The sequence below is a fragment of the Pseudopipra pipra genome, chromosome 6, assembly GCF_036250125.1.
Source record: "Pseudopipra pipra isolate bDixPip1 chromosome 6, bDixPip1.hap1, whole genome shotgun sequence".
Lineage (NCBI taxonomy): Eukaryota > Metazoa > Chordata > Aves > Passeriformes > Pipridae > Pseudopipra > Pseudopipra pipra.
The window spans coordinates 64,203,113-64,218,702 of record NC_087554.1 but is presented as its reverse complement, the minus strand read 5'-3'; the positions used below and the strand labels follow the sequence as shown (position 1 = coordinate 64,218,702).

The 15,590-nt window shown below is 58.0% G+C and overlaps 1 protein-coding gene and 1 long non-coding RNA gene across 2 annotated transcripts in view; one reads left to right on the top strand and one right to left on the bottom strand.

Annotated features, from left to right (window-relative positions):
- The window catches only part of MDGA2 (MAM domain containing glycosylphosphatidylinositol anchor 2), a gene marked incomplete at its 5' end in the record, with an annotated part of 311,527 nt that extends 302,272 nt beyond the window's left edge, over positions 1-9,255 (bottom strand). The window contains 1 exon segment of the mRNA XM_064660078.1: positions 8,454-9,255. Within this exon segment, the coding sequence (XP_064516148.1) occupies positions 8,454-9,255 (802 nt within the window).
- Positions 9,256-9,674: 419 nt separating this feature from the next.
- On the top strand, positions 9,675-13,191 carry LOC135416514 (uncharacterized). Its single transcript, XR_010431611.1, has 2 exons — positions 9,675-9,998; positions 11,546-13,191. It is a non-coding gene; the product is annotated as an uncharacterized LOC135416514 (long non-coding RNA).
- The last annotated feature ends 2,399 nt before the right edge of the window (positions 13,192-15,590 follow it).

The following is a 15,590-nucleotide window of genomic DNA, read 5'->3' as shown; positions in this document are numbered from 1 at the left end:
GCACAGCACTCAAAGGGAAAAAAACCAAATAGCATCCCAAACAGAACAACTCCCAGCACATTCCCACTTTTCCCAAACACTCTGATCCCCAGGGAGAGCTCCTGTAACTCTTGGAAGTCACAACTCACTCCAAACCCCCCTGCAGGAGGTTCCACCTCAGGCAGCTCAGCCCAGACACTCCGAGCTCCTCCAAGCACATTTTTCTCTCTTCCCCTCTGGAATTCAGCCCAAGAACCTGGGATAACCTGGAGCAGCAGCAGCAGAGCAAGCCCAGAAGCACAAATGGCACCAGAACATCCCTGCAGAGCCACCACAAAACTCCTCCAGGATCTTGAGTGAAGATCACACTGAAAAAACTGAGCCCCAGGACCAAAAAAGCCCCTCCCTGCCCATATTTTAAATCATTGCCTCAAAACACAGCTTTCCCAGACACACCTTTCCCTTTCCTTTCAGGCAAATGGATCATTGGAATGAAAGAAGGAAAACTTACTTTGGGAAAAAGCAGAAAAACTGGAGCCCCACAACTTCACTGCTCCCTCCAAAGCTGCTCCTTGGGGAAGGAAAATAACTCACCACCCCCCGCCTGGCTGAACTTTAAGGGATGGTCAGAATGAATTCCAGGTGTGGGGAGGGTGGGAAAAGGGAGAGGGAGCAGCTCTGGTTGGGCCCTGAGCTAATGAGGGGGTTCAGGGCAGCTGAGGGGGGGCTCCAGCTGCACCTCATTGGGATAATTCCCTTTTTCTGCCTCTGAACTCTCTGCTGGAGCAGGTGCAGCTTATGAACAGGGGGGATTGCATCCAGCATGGGAGGGGACAGAATTCCAGGATAAACCCTGTCCTAAAGCAGCTCCTGTGCCAGAATTCCAGGCTAAACTCTGTCCTAAAGCAGCTCCTGTGACTGAATTCCAGGTCAAACCCTGTCCTAAAGCAGCTCCTGTGCCAGAATTCCAGGTCAAACCCTGTCCTAAAGCAGCTCCTGTGCCAGAATTCCAGGTTAAACCCTGTCCTAAAGCAGCTCCTGTGAGTGAATTCTGGGCTAAACCCTGTCCCAAAGCAGCTCCTGTGCCAGAATTCCAGGTTAAACCCTGTCCTAAAGCAGCTCCTGTGCCCACATTCCCTCCTGGCTTTGCCCCTGGCAGTGTAAAGCTGCCCAAAGTGCTTCCTTGCTCCAGATCCCAGCAATAAACTGCTGGATAAAAAGGAAAAGGGAGACAATCCAACCCCCAGAGAGCAGAGAAATTCCACCTCCAGGGCAAACAGCCCCATTCCTGCAGCTCCTCCACCTGGGAATGCTCAGTTAGTTCCTAAGTCCCATTCCAGGCTCCTGAACTGGGAAGACCTTCCAGTTCCCTGCTCAGGGAGGAGCTGGAAGCTGCTGGGGGCAGATTTGGGATGGGCTGGGATGGGTGGGATCCATCCAGGAGGGAACCAGCCCCATCCTCCTCCTCTCCCCTCCTCCTGCCCCTCATTCCCACCCCTCTCCTCTTTCCCAGGAGCCCCTCAGAGGGGGCAGAAGGCACAGCTGGGATGCCAAAGATCCCATTTTTTATGACTCCTGGGGAAATCCTGGAGCTGCCCAGGGATCCAACTGCCTTTTATTGTCACCAGGGCAAAGAATTTTCTCCCCCAGGGGAGAAAATTTCTGGGACAGAGGGATGTTCAGGCAGGAGAGGCTGGAGAAGGTGGGTGTTGTCATTCCAAACGTTGTGCCAACGGTTTTTGGGATTTAATCAGCTCATCCTGCTCCAAATGCTTGGGTTTGGATGCAAATCATTCCCTGCACCACCTTCCTCCCACCAGGCACATCCCAGCACTTGTTCCAGCACCGTGAACATCCTCACGAGGGTTTTCAGTTGAACTGTGGCACCCTGAGATCCCAGATATTCCATGGAAAAACCTGCAGTCAAATCCCTGGGCAGGCTCCTCACCCACCCAGGTGAGGACTTGCTCCCTGCAAGGGCCCTTCAAGGGGTGTCATCTCCACCAGGTTCAGGAGAAATTGTTATCCCACCTCAGCTCTTCCCAGCAGGAATAGATTTTCCATGCCCAGGACACCCCAACAATCCCCCCCTGTGCCCCAGAGGATCATCCAAACCCTCCTGGAGCTCTGGCAGCCTTGGGGCCGTGCCCACTGCCCTGGGGAGCCTGGGCAGTGCCAACCACTGACCTTTCCCTGAGATCCAACATAATGTGAGCCTGTAAGGAAGTTCAAGACAACTTGTCAGTCCTTCAACCTTCCAAGGAAGCAAGGAGCACTCCTGGAACGAAGTATCTCATGGCCACTCTTCTCCCAGGCTGCTTCCATAGTCTTGGAAGAAAGTCCTCCTTCCAGAAGAGCTTCAAACTGTGTCTCAGAAGCAGCAAAGTGCCTGCTCTCCATTCCCAGCTATATTTAGTGAGGACATTATTTATGGAGATGGCAGGAAATAATTCATCTGGATCCAGACAGAACTCAAAATTGGAAAGAGGGGCTATAAAAAGAGAAAGCATAAAAAAAAAAAAACCTGAAGGGATGGGATGGTGGGGACTGGGTCAGACTCGGGTCATGGGGACCAAGAGAGCTGCCTTCCCTCACACAGCTGCTCTCAGAATCCCCTTTCTCCAAAGAGAAAGTCCTTCCAGGTACAAAAATCATGATTTAAGGAACAAATTATGTCCCTGAGTCCATCCAAGGGACAGTGGCAGGATCCTGGTGCTGGCAGAAGGAGGAGAGCACTGGCTCAGACTCAGTCATGGGGTCCAAGAGAGCTGCCTTCCCTCACACAGCTGCTCTCAGAATCCCCTTTCTCCAAAAAGAAAGTCCTTCCAGGTACAAAAAAACATGATTTAAGGAACAACTTGTGTCCCTGAGTCCATCCAAGGGACAGTGGCAGGATCCTGGTGCAGGCAGGGGGAGGAAAGCAACATCCTCCCTGCTGGAATCTTCATCCTGCTGGGTGTGTCTCCCCATCCAAAAGGGCTTTTTCCACTGGAGGGAGGGGATAGGAAGCAAAAGAGCTCATTCCTGACAAGAATACACATATAAATACGTGGATATTTAGGCTGGAAGGGATCAGATCATCCCTTCACTGAAGGGGATCCCAGAAAATATTTGAGGAACGTGGAAAACAGAAGGGAATTTTAATAATTTCCCTTTCCTTCCTCCCCAGCAGTTCATCAGGCTGGTTCTAATTAAACTGCACTTGGCTCTTCTGGGCCCACAGAGCCTTTAATTCAGGAGTTTAAGGGCTTGTTCCTCACCACCAGATTCCCTCCAAATCTGCCTCTCATGGACTCAAAGGCAACATTAGGAGCAGGAGATGCATCAGGGTGAGATGTGCTGCTCCAGCAGAGCCAGGGAGGCAGCTCCCTGCGTGCCAGGAGCATTCCTGGAGCTGTCCAACACATCCCAGGATGCACCAAAGCTCATGGAAGTCTCCGGGTTAAATCCCATCATCTCCTCCACGTTTACTGAGCACCGGTAGGATTTAAGTCGAGATTTGCACCCTAAACCCCAAACCATCACCCCAGGGCACACCCAGCCCTAAAAATACACGGAGCAGCAGCTACCAGAGCCTCTCTTCTGGGATTCCAGCCCCTTACCCATGGCACAACCAGAATTTCGGGAGCAGAGTCCATCCCAATCCACAAAAACCCACAAGGGATGTTTCCCAGCTCCTCACGCTCCCAAGTTTGGCTTCTCCAGCTGAAGTTCCTCTGAAATCCCGGTGTGAACATCCCCGGGATGGGAGAGGGAGGAGGGGATCCCTCTGCAGGGCTCAGCGAGGAGTTAAAAATCCCGAGGATCCCTTGGCTCCCGCGGGAGCTCCCGGAGCGGGGCGGGCGGTGTTGGAGCTCTCCCGGCTCCGCATAATTCCTCCCCTGTTCCCAAGGGCTGCCGCGCTTCCCTGGCACAATGTCCGGGATTGTGTGGGGGTTCAACCGGCCCGCACAACGCCTGCATTCACACCCAGCGAGCTCCATGGAAATCACAGCCATGGAAATGATTCCTCGCCACGAAAACCCCCCTCCCAGCCCCGCGCCTTGGGGGGCTGGTGATCCATTCCTGGTGATCCAGAGGCTTCCCCGGCCGGGATGAAAAGCTTTCTAAAGGTGAAAAAAAGCTCTTCCTCGGAGTGGTTTAATATTTCCAGGCCTTTTTTTCATCCTTCCAAGACACTCGTTCTCCCGGGGCAGCGCCAGGGGAAGGGCAGGGCAGAGCAGACGCTCCCAGCTCCAAAGCCAGCGATCCTTAATCCTCCCCCTCCCCACGAGCTGAGAGCCACTAAATCATCACCGGCCTTACAGAGAGGCAGCCGGAGGTGGTGGAAGATCCTTCCCGACGCCTCCTGCCCCTGCTCCACCTCCCCAGGGACACAAAGGGTTTTATCGGCCCCCAATCCGACCGGGAAGGGGCAGATCCAGGTTTTGGGTTTCCCGATTCCAACCCGTTCCCTGATTAAACCTCCGACCGCGGTGAATATTAAGGCTGTTAGATAACGTTTGGGAGCTTGGCACGGGGAAGCAGGACGATCTCTGTGGCGTTTAACACGTTCAGTCCTTCACTTCCAGGGTTTTTTGAGCCGGCAAAGGGAAGCCTCGTTGTTCCCGTGGCCTTGGAGGCTTCTCCTGATGCTTTCCACTCCCCTGGCCTTGCTGCAGAGCCCTCTGAGAACTGTCACTGCTCATTATATTGGTGATTTCTGGAGGTATTTGTGCCCATCCCGAGGTTCTCCACAGCTGCGGGGGGGATGTCCAGCACTTTTTACTCCAGGAGTTGGCCTAAAACACGGCGTGAGGGTGCACAGAGGGATGAACCCTCACACACCGTGACATACCTGCTGTTCCCAGACATGCAAAACTCCTCCTCTGGAGCTGCCCTGCTTCATTCCTGCTGAAATCGTGGAAAAAGGACTAAAAGCTCTGCAAGGAGTGAGCAAAACATGCTCCAGTGGCCCCAAGTGTCACCAGGTGCTGGGTTACACACCCCCCCCCCAGCAGCAACATCTCACCTAGTGGGTACCACAGCTCACTGTGGTGACTTGGAAACAGCTTCCTGGAGTCACAAAGTGTTGGATCTGCCCCTGGAGTGATCATTCCCCAGGATTCCCACACCAGCAGAGCGCTGGCAGGGTCTCCCTGCTCCCAGCCATCCCTCCAGCCCCCACCCCGGAGCTGGCAGCACTCAGGCTCTTCAGGCTCATATCCAGGCATTCCCTAACTGCTCCTCGCTCCACAGGGCACAGAGTTGGCCCCTGGGGACACCCCCTGCACCCCGAGTCCCTGGTGATCCCCCAGGATGGGGCAGGTCAGCACCAGACACAGAAATGTCACCAGACACAGAAATGTCATCAGACACAGAAGTGTCACCAGACACAGAAATCCTCTCTCCACTCTCCCCAGAACTCCCCCATTTTGCTGAGCTGCCTCTTGGCTGCTAAAACCAACCCCTGTGTGCCCCCTCAGCCTCCTCCCTGAGCCATCTCTGCTCTGGCGACTCGAGGTTGGGTGAAAGGAGAACCATCATGTCCTCAATACCTACATTTTCTGCTTTATTAACAGAGCAAGTCATGCATAATGGAAAGGGGGGGGGGAAAGTGCATCTCCACAGCACTCGAGTTCTTCTGGGTTGTTTGGCCAAGAAAACAAGCTGGGCAAGGCAGAGCTGAGGGATTGTGTGTCTTCCCAGGGATCTGAGGAGCTCTGCTCTCCCCCCATCCCACGGGGAAGCACAGAGAGGGGGATGGTGGGCCCTGCCATGGCTCCATCCCTGACATGTCCCTCAGCCTCAGGATTCCCAGTGTTTTGCCTCAGTTCCCCCTCAGGATCAGCTCTGTGAGCAGCTTTTTTCATCCCAGCTTTCCTGTTCCCAGGGAGGTGAAGGATGGGACGTGCAGCCAGACATCATGGCATGTTAATTTGGATTTTTTGTGTGGCCTCAGAAGAAGCAAACGTGGCTCGTTTTGCATTTCCAGGCAGCAGAGCAGCTCCCAAGTGCAGCTGTGCTGCCGTGCCAGGCACTGTGCCAGCACAGTGGCCCTTCCCTACACCTCCAGCAGTGGCACATCCCCGGAGAATCCACGGCAGCCTGGGCAGTGCCCATCGCCAGGGAGATCCGTGCCAGGGCTCAGGTCCTCCGGTGGGATGAGACACAACCTCCAGGGGAGGAACTGGAGAGGACTTGGAGCAGCAGGACCTGAAGGATTGGAAGGACCCGAAGGTCTGAGGGACCTGCAGAGCACCAAGTTCTCCGGGCAGGGCTGGGAAGAGGGGCAGGGCACGGGAAGGATGGATGGATGGACGTGGAAATGTGCTAATTGGAGAAACCCCTTCCTTTCAGAGGGTCCACTCGCAGAAGGGACACAAAACCAGGCAAGAAATGGGTTAACCCGGCAGAAACCTCCCTGACTGCACCACGGCAGAAGCAGAGCTGTGAGGAGCTCGGAATCTTTAAAAAAAAAAAAAAAGGACAAAAACTCCCTCAAATCCAACAAACCTGTTTGTCCAAAGCGACAAGGACTGAGCCCCCCCCAGGGGTCCAGGGGGCCACCTTCAAACCCTGCCTTCCCAAAATGGCCCTGCTGCTCTGATCGGGCTCCTCGGGGGCTTCGGGCGGCCCCCGGGCTCGGCGTTTTTTTTTGGCAGAGCGCTGCCCAGACATTCTCCAGCCGACCTTCGGGAGTCAATGAAGACACGCCGAATTCCCATGGAAGCGCTTTCCGACACGGAGCAGCCACACATGACTGACTTCACAACACTCCCCCTCCCCCCCATCCCTCCGGCTCTCACCAGCCCTTCCCTCCTCGTCCTTAACCTAAATAAGGCGTCACATCGCACAGGATGCGAAGGCAGCACCGCCGAACCAAAGTCTTACTACAGATCCCGTGTGTGACATCGATCCCGAGCTCGGGCCGCGGCCAGAGCTCCCTTTTCCTCTTCCCGAACAAGCCCTCTCCTATTCACCACAGCGATGCTATTCCAGAGCATCCAACAATATGTGCCTGTGTGCTGGGAAGGCAGCGAGCCCTGGCACTGCCAGCGCCGATACCCGCGCGACAGTCATTCACCAGAACCCCTCAGACATCTTCGATCGCGTCGAAATTTCGCAAAATTAAGGGAAAAGAAGTGGGGGGGGGAAGCTCGTCTCTAAAAGCGGGTGGGAAGCGAATCTCGGAGCGGCGGAGAGCAGGGGCTCGGGGGAGCGGGTGTCACACCGAGCGTTTACTGGCGAATTCATGAAGTCTCCTCGGCCCCGAGTGTCAGAGCTCCCGGCAGCACCGCACCGGCCCCAGCCCCGCTTATATAAACCCCCCCGCCCCGGCCGGGGGCACCGCCGGGGATGGGGCATCGACACAACCGGGGCACCACTGGGGCCGGGGCATCGACAAAACCGGGGCATCACTGGGGCCGGGGCATCACCAGAACCGGGGCACCACTGGGGCTGGGGCATCGACACAACCGGGGCATCGCTGGGGCCGGGGCATCACGAGAACCGGGGCATCACTGGGGCTGGGGCATGGTCACAACCAGGGCATCACTGGGGCCAGGGTCTCACCGCGAGGGGGGCATCGCCACAACCGGAGCATCATTAGAACCGGGGCATCATTAGAACCGGGGCATCATTGGAACCGGGGCATCATTGGAACAGGGGCATCATTGGAACAGGGGCAACACCGGGACCGGGACCGAAGCATCACCACGGCCGGGGCATCAGCGGGACCGGCCACACCGCGGCCGGGGCATCCACAGAACCTGGGCATCACCAGGGCAGGGGCATCACCGGCACCGAGGCATCACAGCGGCCGAGGCACAGCCAGGACCAGCCGGGGCAGCGCCGGGACCGGTGCACCGAGCAGCATCCTCGGTCCCGGCATCGCCAAACGGGGCCAACTCCGGGGCGAGCGAGGGAGGGAGGGAGGGAGGGAGGGGGAGAAGCAACAAGACCCGCGGACCCCGCTCGGCCGCCCAGGACCGTGTGACACGAGCGGGGCAGGCGATGCCGCCGGTGATATGCAAGTCACGGGCGGGGAGAGCGGGGATGGGGAGAGCGGGGATGGGGAGAGCGGGGATGGAGGAGCGAGGATGGAGGTGCCGAGCCGCCCGCGGGGCCGGCGCGCCCCCGGCGGAGCCCCGGGAAGTTTGCGGCGGCTTCTCCCCCGCCCGTGGCTCCGCGGCCGCGGGCGGCAGCGCCGCCGGTGACAAGCGCGGCGGTCCCGGGCTCTCCGCTGGCGCGGAGCATCCCCGCGGCGGCGGCGGCGGCGGCGGGACCGGCTGCAGCCCCCCGAACATCCCCCCCCTCGCCGGTTTTCGCCGTGAAAAATGTCAGCGTCTCATGGCAACGCCGCTGCCCCCGCGCTGCCTCCGCCGGCTCCCGCGGCGCTCAGCGCTGTCGTGCCCCCCCCCCCCCCCCCGCCTCCTCCCGCCCTTCCGCCCCGGCGACAGTCGCGACAAGGTCACGCGGCGCCCCGCACTCACCGTACACCCCTTGGCCGGAGCTGCCCTCCAGCAGAACCGTCAGCAGCCCCAGCAGCCCGATGGCCACATCCATCTTCACGTGAGCATCCACATATCCAGCCCGGCGGGGCGGGGGGGGGCCGCGCAGCGCCCGCCGGAGCCCCGCGCTCCGCTGCGGCCGAGCCGCGCACGCCCGCGCAGGCAGGGCGGCGGGGGCAGGCGGCGGGCACCGCGCCGGTCCTCCTCCTCCTCCTCCTCCTCCTCCTCCTCCGCCTTCCTCCTCCGCCTCCGCCTCCTCCTCCTCCTCCTCCTCCTCCTCCCGCAGCGCAGAGCGAGCCCCGCTCGGGGCAGCACCGGCCCGCGCCCGCGGCAGCCCCCGCACCCTCAGGGCTGCGGCCGCCGCCGCCGCCGCCTCCCGGGCCCGCCGAGCGCCGCGCGGGGCCGCCGCAGCAGCCGCCGGAGCCCCGCGGCCATCAGAGGCCCCCGCAGCGCCGCGGCCCCCGCATGGTGCGCGGGGCTCGGGGCCGGCGGGGGCTGCGCGGGGAGGGTCGGCGGGGCTGCGGCGCGGCGGGGGCGGCCCCTCCTCGCTCGGCTCGCTCTCAGCGCGGCTGCGGCGCCGCGCCCATGGCGGGGGCTGCGCGGGGGCTGCGCGGGGCTCCCCCGCGGGGTGTGCGCGCAGGGTGCGGGCGCTGCGAGCGGAGCGCGGCGGGGCCGTCACGTTGTGCTGATACGTGCGGGGCCGGCAGCCGCAGCCCGCCGACGTCAAAGCTGCGTGGCTGTCGCTGCTGCGCGCCTTCCTCCGCCTCCTCCTCCTCCTCCTCCTCCGCCGCCGCCGCCGCCGCCGCCCCCTCCGGGCCCCCGCGGCTCCAACAGCGCCAGCGGGCGCGCAGGGATGTGCGGGGATGTGCGCGGGGTGTCCCGCTCCGCTCCGGGATGCGCGGAGCCGTGTGACCCTCCCAGCCCCGGGATGCGCGGAGCGATGTGACCCGTTCTGCTCCGGGATCCGCGGAGCGGTGTGACCCGTTCTACCCCGGGATGCGCGGAGCGGTGTGACCCGTTCTGCTCCGGGATGCGCGGAGCGGTGTGACCCTCCCAGCCCCGGGATGCGCGGAGCGGTGTGACCCGTTCTACCCCGGGATGCGCGGAGCGGTGTGACCCGTTCTGCTCCGGGATGTGCGGGGCGATGTGACCCTCCCAGCCCCGGGATCCGCGGAGCGGTGTGACCCTCCCAGCCCCGGGATGCGCGGAGCGGTGTGACCCTCCCAGCCCCGAGATCCGCGGAGCGATGTGACCCGTTCTACCCCGGGATCCGCGGAGCGGTGTGACCCGTTCTACCCCGGGATCCGCGGAGCGGTGTGACCCGTTCTGCTCCGGGATGCGCGGAGCGGTGTGACCCGTTCTGCTCCGGGATGTGCGGGGCGATATGACCCGTTCTGCTCCGGGATATGCGGGGCGATGTGACCCGCGCTACCCTGGGATAGGCGGCGCGGTGCGGCCCTCGCTTCCCGCTCTGTCCCGGGATGCGCGGAGCGCCGTGTCCCGCACGGAGCCGGGATGTGCGGAGAGGTGGGTGGTGGTGGGATCCCGCTCAGCCCCGGGATGCGCGGGGCGGTCCCGGCCGTGCCGCGGGATGCGCGGGGCGGTGCGGGGCGGACAGTGAGGGGCGCGCTGGCTCCGCGCTCCGCTCCCCGCTGCTGGGGAGGGGGGTCTGGCCCGCGCAGTTCCCGCACATCCCGGGCTGCGCTCCCGCGCTGGGATTGCTGATGCCAGGTTCCTGACCGTGACCCCGCTGTCCCTTCCGTGTGCCCACTATCCCACCCCGCTCCCTCCCTGCCCGGCTCTGGGGGCACTCCCCGGGCTCAGGCCTCCCCTCAGCTGTCACACCCCCCCGTGGGTGTCCCTGAAGCAGCAGAGCCGCTGTCCCGGCCTCCACTGCCCAAAAACTGGCTCAAAGCTGAGCGTGCCGGGGCGCTGGGATAAGGACAGTCACAGCCTGGGGGCTCCCACACCCCGCAGCGCCAGGGGTGGCACAGGGAGGGGCACGAAGGGCACCGGCTGCTCTGTGTGTCCCAGGCAGCTGAGCCGCCTCAAACGCCGGGTTTTCAACTTCTCATCCCTTTCCTTCAGTGATGTTTGCCCCCCATCAAGTATCTGAGACCCCTTGTGGGCTCCCAGCACATTCCCAAGCTGCCTGAGGCCCTACATTTTGGGATGCATGGGATTTGTGCTGGTGAAGGTCTCGTCTCTAATTTCCCTAAACAAACTAAAGATTTTTTGGGAAGTGACTGCCCCTCTCCTCTCCCCTTTTTCCTTGTTTTCTGCAGGGATTGCCCCTAATCCATGGACATCTTGGCCACAGTAACATTCAGCTCCCTCCTCTGTGTGTCCCCTGCAGCTGAGCCACCTCAGCCACTGGGGTTTCACTGATCTTTCCCCCCTTTTCGTGATGTTTGGACTCCATCATTTATCTGAGACCCCTCACTGGCCTCCAGCACCTTTCCAAGCTACCTGAGGCCCTCCCTACATTTTGGGATCCATGGGATTTGTGCTGGTGAAGGTCTTGTCTCTAATTTCCCTAAACAAACCAAAGATTTTTTGGGAAGTGACTGCCCCCACCCTCTCCCTTTTTTCCTTGTTTTCTGCAAGGATTGCCCCTAATCCATGGACACCTTGGCCACAGTGACATTCAGCTCCCTCCTCTGCCTGCAGCACTGAAGGATTAGTGCTCCAGGCCAGGGAAAAGTGACGGGCTCTGGAAGGAACAACTGCACTGTCAGGGTTTCTTGTGACCCTGCTGGCACGAGGCAGGACACTGTTAACAAGGCTTGGATGCTTCCAGTGCTCTCCTGGCCACTGGAGACAGGCCCCAAAGGGCTCAGAGCATCCAATCCATCCCTTGGAAGCACACTGGTGGATGCAAGGGGGCAAATTCCCTCTTCCCAACCAAAAATTGTTGTGCTCAAAATTCCGTGTCCCCCTCAAGGGACACGAGGTTTTGTGCTGTTCCAGATACTCCACTGCCTCTGGTTGCATCTCTCCACCTTCCCTTGTTGGCCTCCCTGTGAAGGGACTCCCTGGGTCCACCTGATGCTCTTTTTTTATCTGTTTTTCAGCTGCAAGGAGGATTTGGGATCATTTCCCTCAGCAGATCTCCGGGTGTTGCACTCCCAGCGCGGCCTTCAACCTTCAGCTGCCTTTTGGCTTTTCTCTGCCTCCAGCCTCTCCATCCTGCCAAAATGACCCTCAAAAAGCAGCAGCTGGGCCACATCTGGGTTGTGATCCCCCCTTTCCATGGTTAAATCTGAGATCCTCACAGCACAGACCTGTCCTGAAGATGTGGAATCATTCCCTGGCTGCTCTGCCCTGTGGGACAGTCATGTCCCCTTTCTTCCTCCTGTGTCCACCATGAACATGGACATGATCCCAAAGCTCTTCTGACCTTGGAAGGAGTGTTTTCTTCACCTGTAAACCTTTATCCTGGGCAGGTCTTGGAAGAGAAGCCAAGATACTTCAAGTGGAGGTGGTAGGAAGAGGGAAATGCACGTTTGTAGGATTGTTTGGTCCTTTCTCACCCTGTTTCCAGCCCTTCCATGAGCTGGAAGAATCCAAACTCCTCCCAGCACAGACATGTGGGTTGATCCTGAGGGTTGGAATCATTCAGAAGGGTTGGAATCATCAGGCTGCTCTGCCCTGTGGGACAGTCATGTCCCCTTTCCTCTTCCTGTGTCCAGCAATCCCACAGCATGAACATGGACATGATCCCAAAGCTCTTCTGACCTTGGAAGGAGTGTTTTCTTCACCTGTAAAGCTCCATCCTGGGCAGGGCTTGGAGGAGAAGCCAAGATACTTCAAGTGGAGGTGGTAGGAAGAAGAGGGAAATGCACGTTTGTAGGATTGTTTTGTCCTTTGTAGGATTGTTTTGTCCTTTGTAGGATTGTTTGGTCTTTCTCACCCTGTTTCCAGCCCTTCCATGGGCTGGAAGAATCCAAACTCCTCCCAACACAGACACGTGGGTTGATCCTGAGAGTTGGAATCATCCCCTGGCTGCTCTACCCCGTGGAACACCCAGTAGAAAGGATGTTTTTTAGCACACCATTGACAATATTTCACAGGAGTTCAGGCTTTGGCACCTAATAAATAAATAAATAAACCAATAAACCTTCCCCCAAAAAGTCTGGGAACTGTGAAAACAACTCCCAGGCTGAAGTGAAGCAGGTGCACAAATTTCTGGGCATTAAAAGCCCACGTGGTTCCCACTGAACAGGTCATCTGACAGGGCTTTTTTTTTTTTTGGAAAGTATCTTGTTCTTAAATGTTTAAATATCACAGCTCCTGCTGGGATCTGCTTGAGGATGTTAAGCTGGGAAGCCAAACCCAACCGGGTCTCACTCACCAGGAATTTACTGCAGGAAAAAAAAAGAGGAATTAAAATAAGTGTCTCAAATCACTCCAGGAATTAAACAGGGATGGAGGTTTTTTCCCTGAGGAAATAATTGAGCTGGGAATTGTTCTGGGGGAAATTCAGCTGGTCTGGGGTGTTCCCAGGGGCAGGACTTGTGGTTTGCTTTGGGAGGGAAAAGGTGTCACCACTTCACCCTGCAAATGCCACTTTATGGCTTTTATTTATCACTGGAGGCTCATCTGTGATTTTTAACCCCAAAACAAGTTGCTCTTTCCCAGAATCCCAAGATTTTGGGCCACCCCACGCTGAGAACATCAGGTTGCTCTTCCTTTATTAAAGGGAAAAAATGAAAATAGACCCAGAGGGGGCTGGTTTGAACTGCTGAATGTTCCTCAATCCAAGGGGCAGAATTCAGAATATGAGTGTAGAGGATAAAAAGGCTTTGGATCCCAAGGAATTTCACTGCAGAACTTTCCCATGGGAAGGAATGGCAGGGTTATCCCTCACCTTCTCCCAACACAGGTCACCATCATTCCAGCCTGGATATTACCCACTGAGTTTCCTGAATCTCATTTGCCCCCTTCTGAAGGGGACAAGGGACAGGAGGAGAGGGAACGGCCTCCAGCTGTGCCAGGGGAGGCTCAGGTGGGACAGGAGGAGGAATTTCTGCCTGGAAAGGGTGGTGAGGCCTTGGCAGGGGGCTGCCCAGGGAGGTTTGGAGTGGCCCAGCCCTGGAGGTGTCCCAGGAAGGCCTGGCCGTGGCACTCAGTGCTCTGGGCTGGGGGACAAGGGGGGGCATCGGGCACAGGGGGATCCATGGGCTGGGAGGGCTTTTCCAACCTTAATTCTGTGATTTGATGACCCCTTTTCTCCAGGGACACTTTCTCAGCCTTTCCTGCCCCTTTTGGGAGGAGCTGTACCTGGATTCCTGCTGGGCTTTCCCGGAATCTCCTGGTGTTCCTGCCCAGCCAAGGGCAGCCCCCCTGAGCAATCCCTGCCTTCTTTCCCTGCTCCTTCCCTACATTTTATCCCCACCCTTCTCTCCCATCACAAACTTCTGGCTCTGCTGACAGACTTCCCTTCTCCAGAGTGTTTCCATGAGGAGCTGCAGCTCTTGATGCCCGTGGGAAGAGGGAGGGCAGGGCTGTGTGGGCACAGCAGCTGTGCCACGGACAACAAACCCCCTCCAGTCCTTTTTCCCTGCTCGCTCCACCGCTTTTCCTTCACCCTCCTGAAGGGCCTGTGTTAAACTGGCAGGAAAACACAAGCTGGACTCTGGTTCCCGGGTCCATCTGCCAGCTGGGAAGAGCAGCCTCATGGATCCCTGATCCCAGAGTTCCAAACCAGCCCCTCTCCCTGCAGCAGGGCCACCAGTGCCCGTGGGACACTCGGTTTCCATGGAATCGTGGAATCATGGCATGGGTTGGGTTGGAAAGGACCTTTAAAGAGCATTTAATCAAACTCCCCTGTTATGGAAGGGACAGCTTCCACTAGCCCAGGTTGCTCCAACCTGGCCTTGGGACACTTCCAGGGATCCAGGGGCAGCCACAGCTTCTCTGGGAATTCTATTCCAGCCCCTCCCTACCTTCCCAACCAGGAATTCCTTCCCAATCTCCCATCTCTCCCTGCCCTCTGGCAGTGGGAAGTCATTCCCTGGGTCCTGTTGCTCCATCCCCTTCTTCCCAAGTCCCTCTCCATGTTTTCTATAAGCACTGAAAGGGCCTCAATAAGCTCAGAGATCCCAACACATCATGGAGGGATGGCCCAGCTGAATTATGGAATCCCGGAATCCCAGAATCCCAGACTGGTTTGGGTTGGGTGGGACCTCAAAGCCCATCCAGTTCCACCCCCTGCCATGGGCAGGGACACCTTCCACTAGCCCAGGTTGCTCCAAGCCCCATCCAACCTGGCCTTGGACACTTCCAGGGATCCAGGGGCAGCCACAGCTTCTCTGGGAATTCTTTTCCAGGGCCTCCCCACCCTCCCAGCCAGGAATTCCTTTCCAATATCCCAGCTAAGCCTGGCCTCTGGCAGTGGGAAGTCATTCCCTGTGTCCTGTCCCTCCATGCCTTGCCCCAGGTCCCTCTCCAGCTTTTTTATAAACACTGAAAGGGCCTCAATAAACTCAATAAACTCAGAGATCCCAACACCTCGTGTCTGGAGGGATGGCCCAGCTGAATTATGGAATCCCAGAATCCCAGATTGGTTTGGGTTGGGAGGGACCTCAAAGCCCATCTCATTCCAACCCCCTGCCATGGGAAGATGGAATTAATTCAAACCTGCTGTGTCTGGACACATCCCCTGGCTGGTTTTGGCTCCCTACAATGTTGGAGTTGTTGTCCCAGCAGGACTTGTGTGTTCCCATTTTCTCGTGTTCCCGTTTTTTTTGTGTCCCCACAGCCGGGTTTTTGGCTTCAAAACTCAGCCCCTGATGTGTCAAAAAATCAAAATAATCTTCTGCCCTGCTGAGCAAACCCTGCCAGCCATTCCCTGGAGTGGAAGGGAAGGACAGAAGGGAAAAAATTAGGTCATATTTAATTAATCAGTGACTATTTGGTGTGTTGTGGCCACGAGCTTCAGATTTTGGCCAACAGAAAAAGCTGGACATCCGGAAATAATAGTAAAAAAGATGTTAAAAATGTGTTCCTTGCCACGGATTGGCTGCTTGACAAACAAGGAGTGAACAAAGACAACTCCAAGAAGGCTGACATTCCAAAAAATGAGTGTTTTGTGCCTTATCAGCAGAAAAAGGGGGA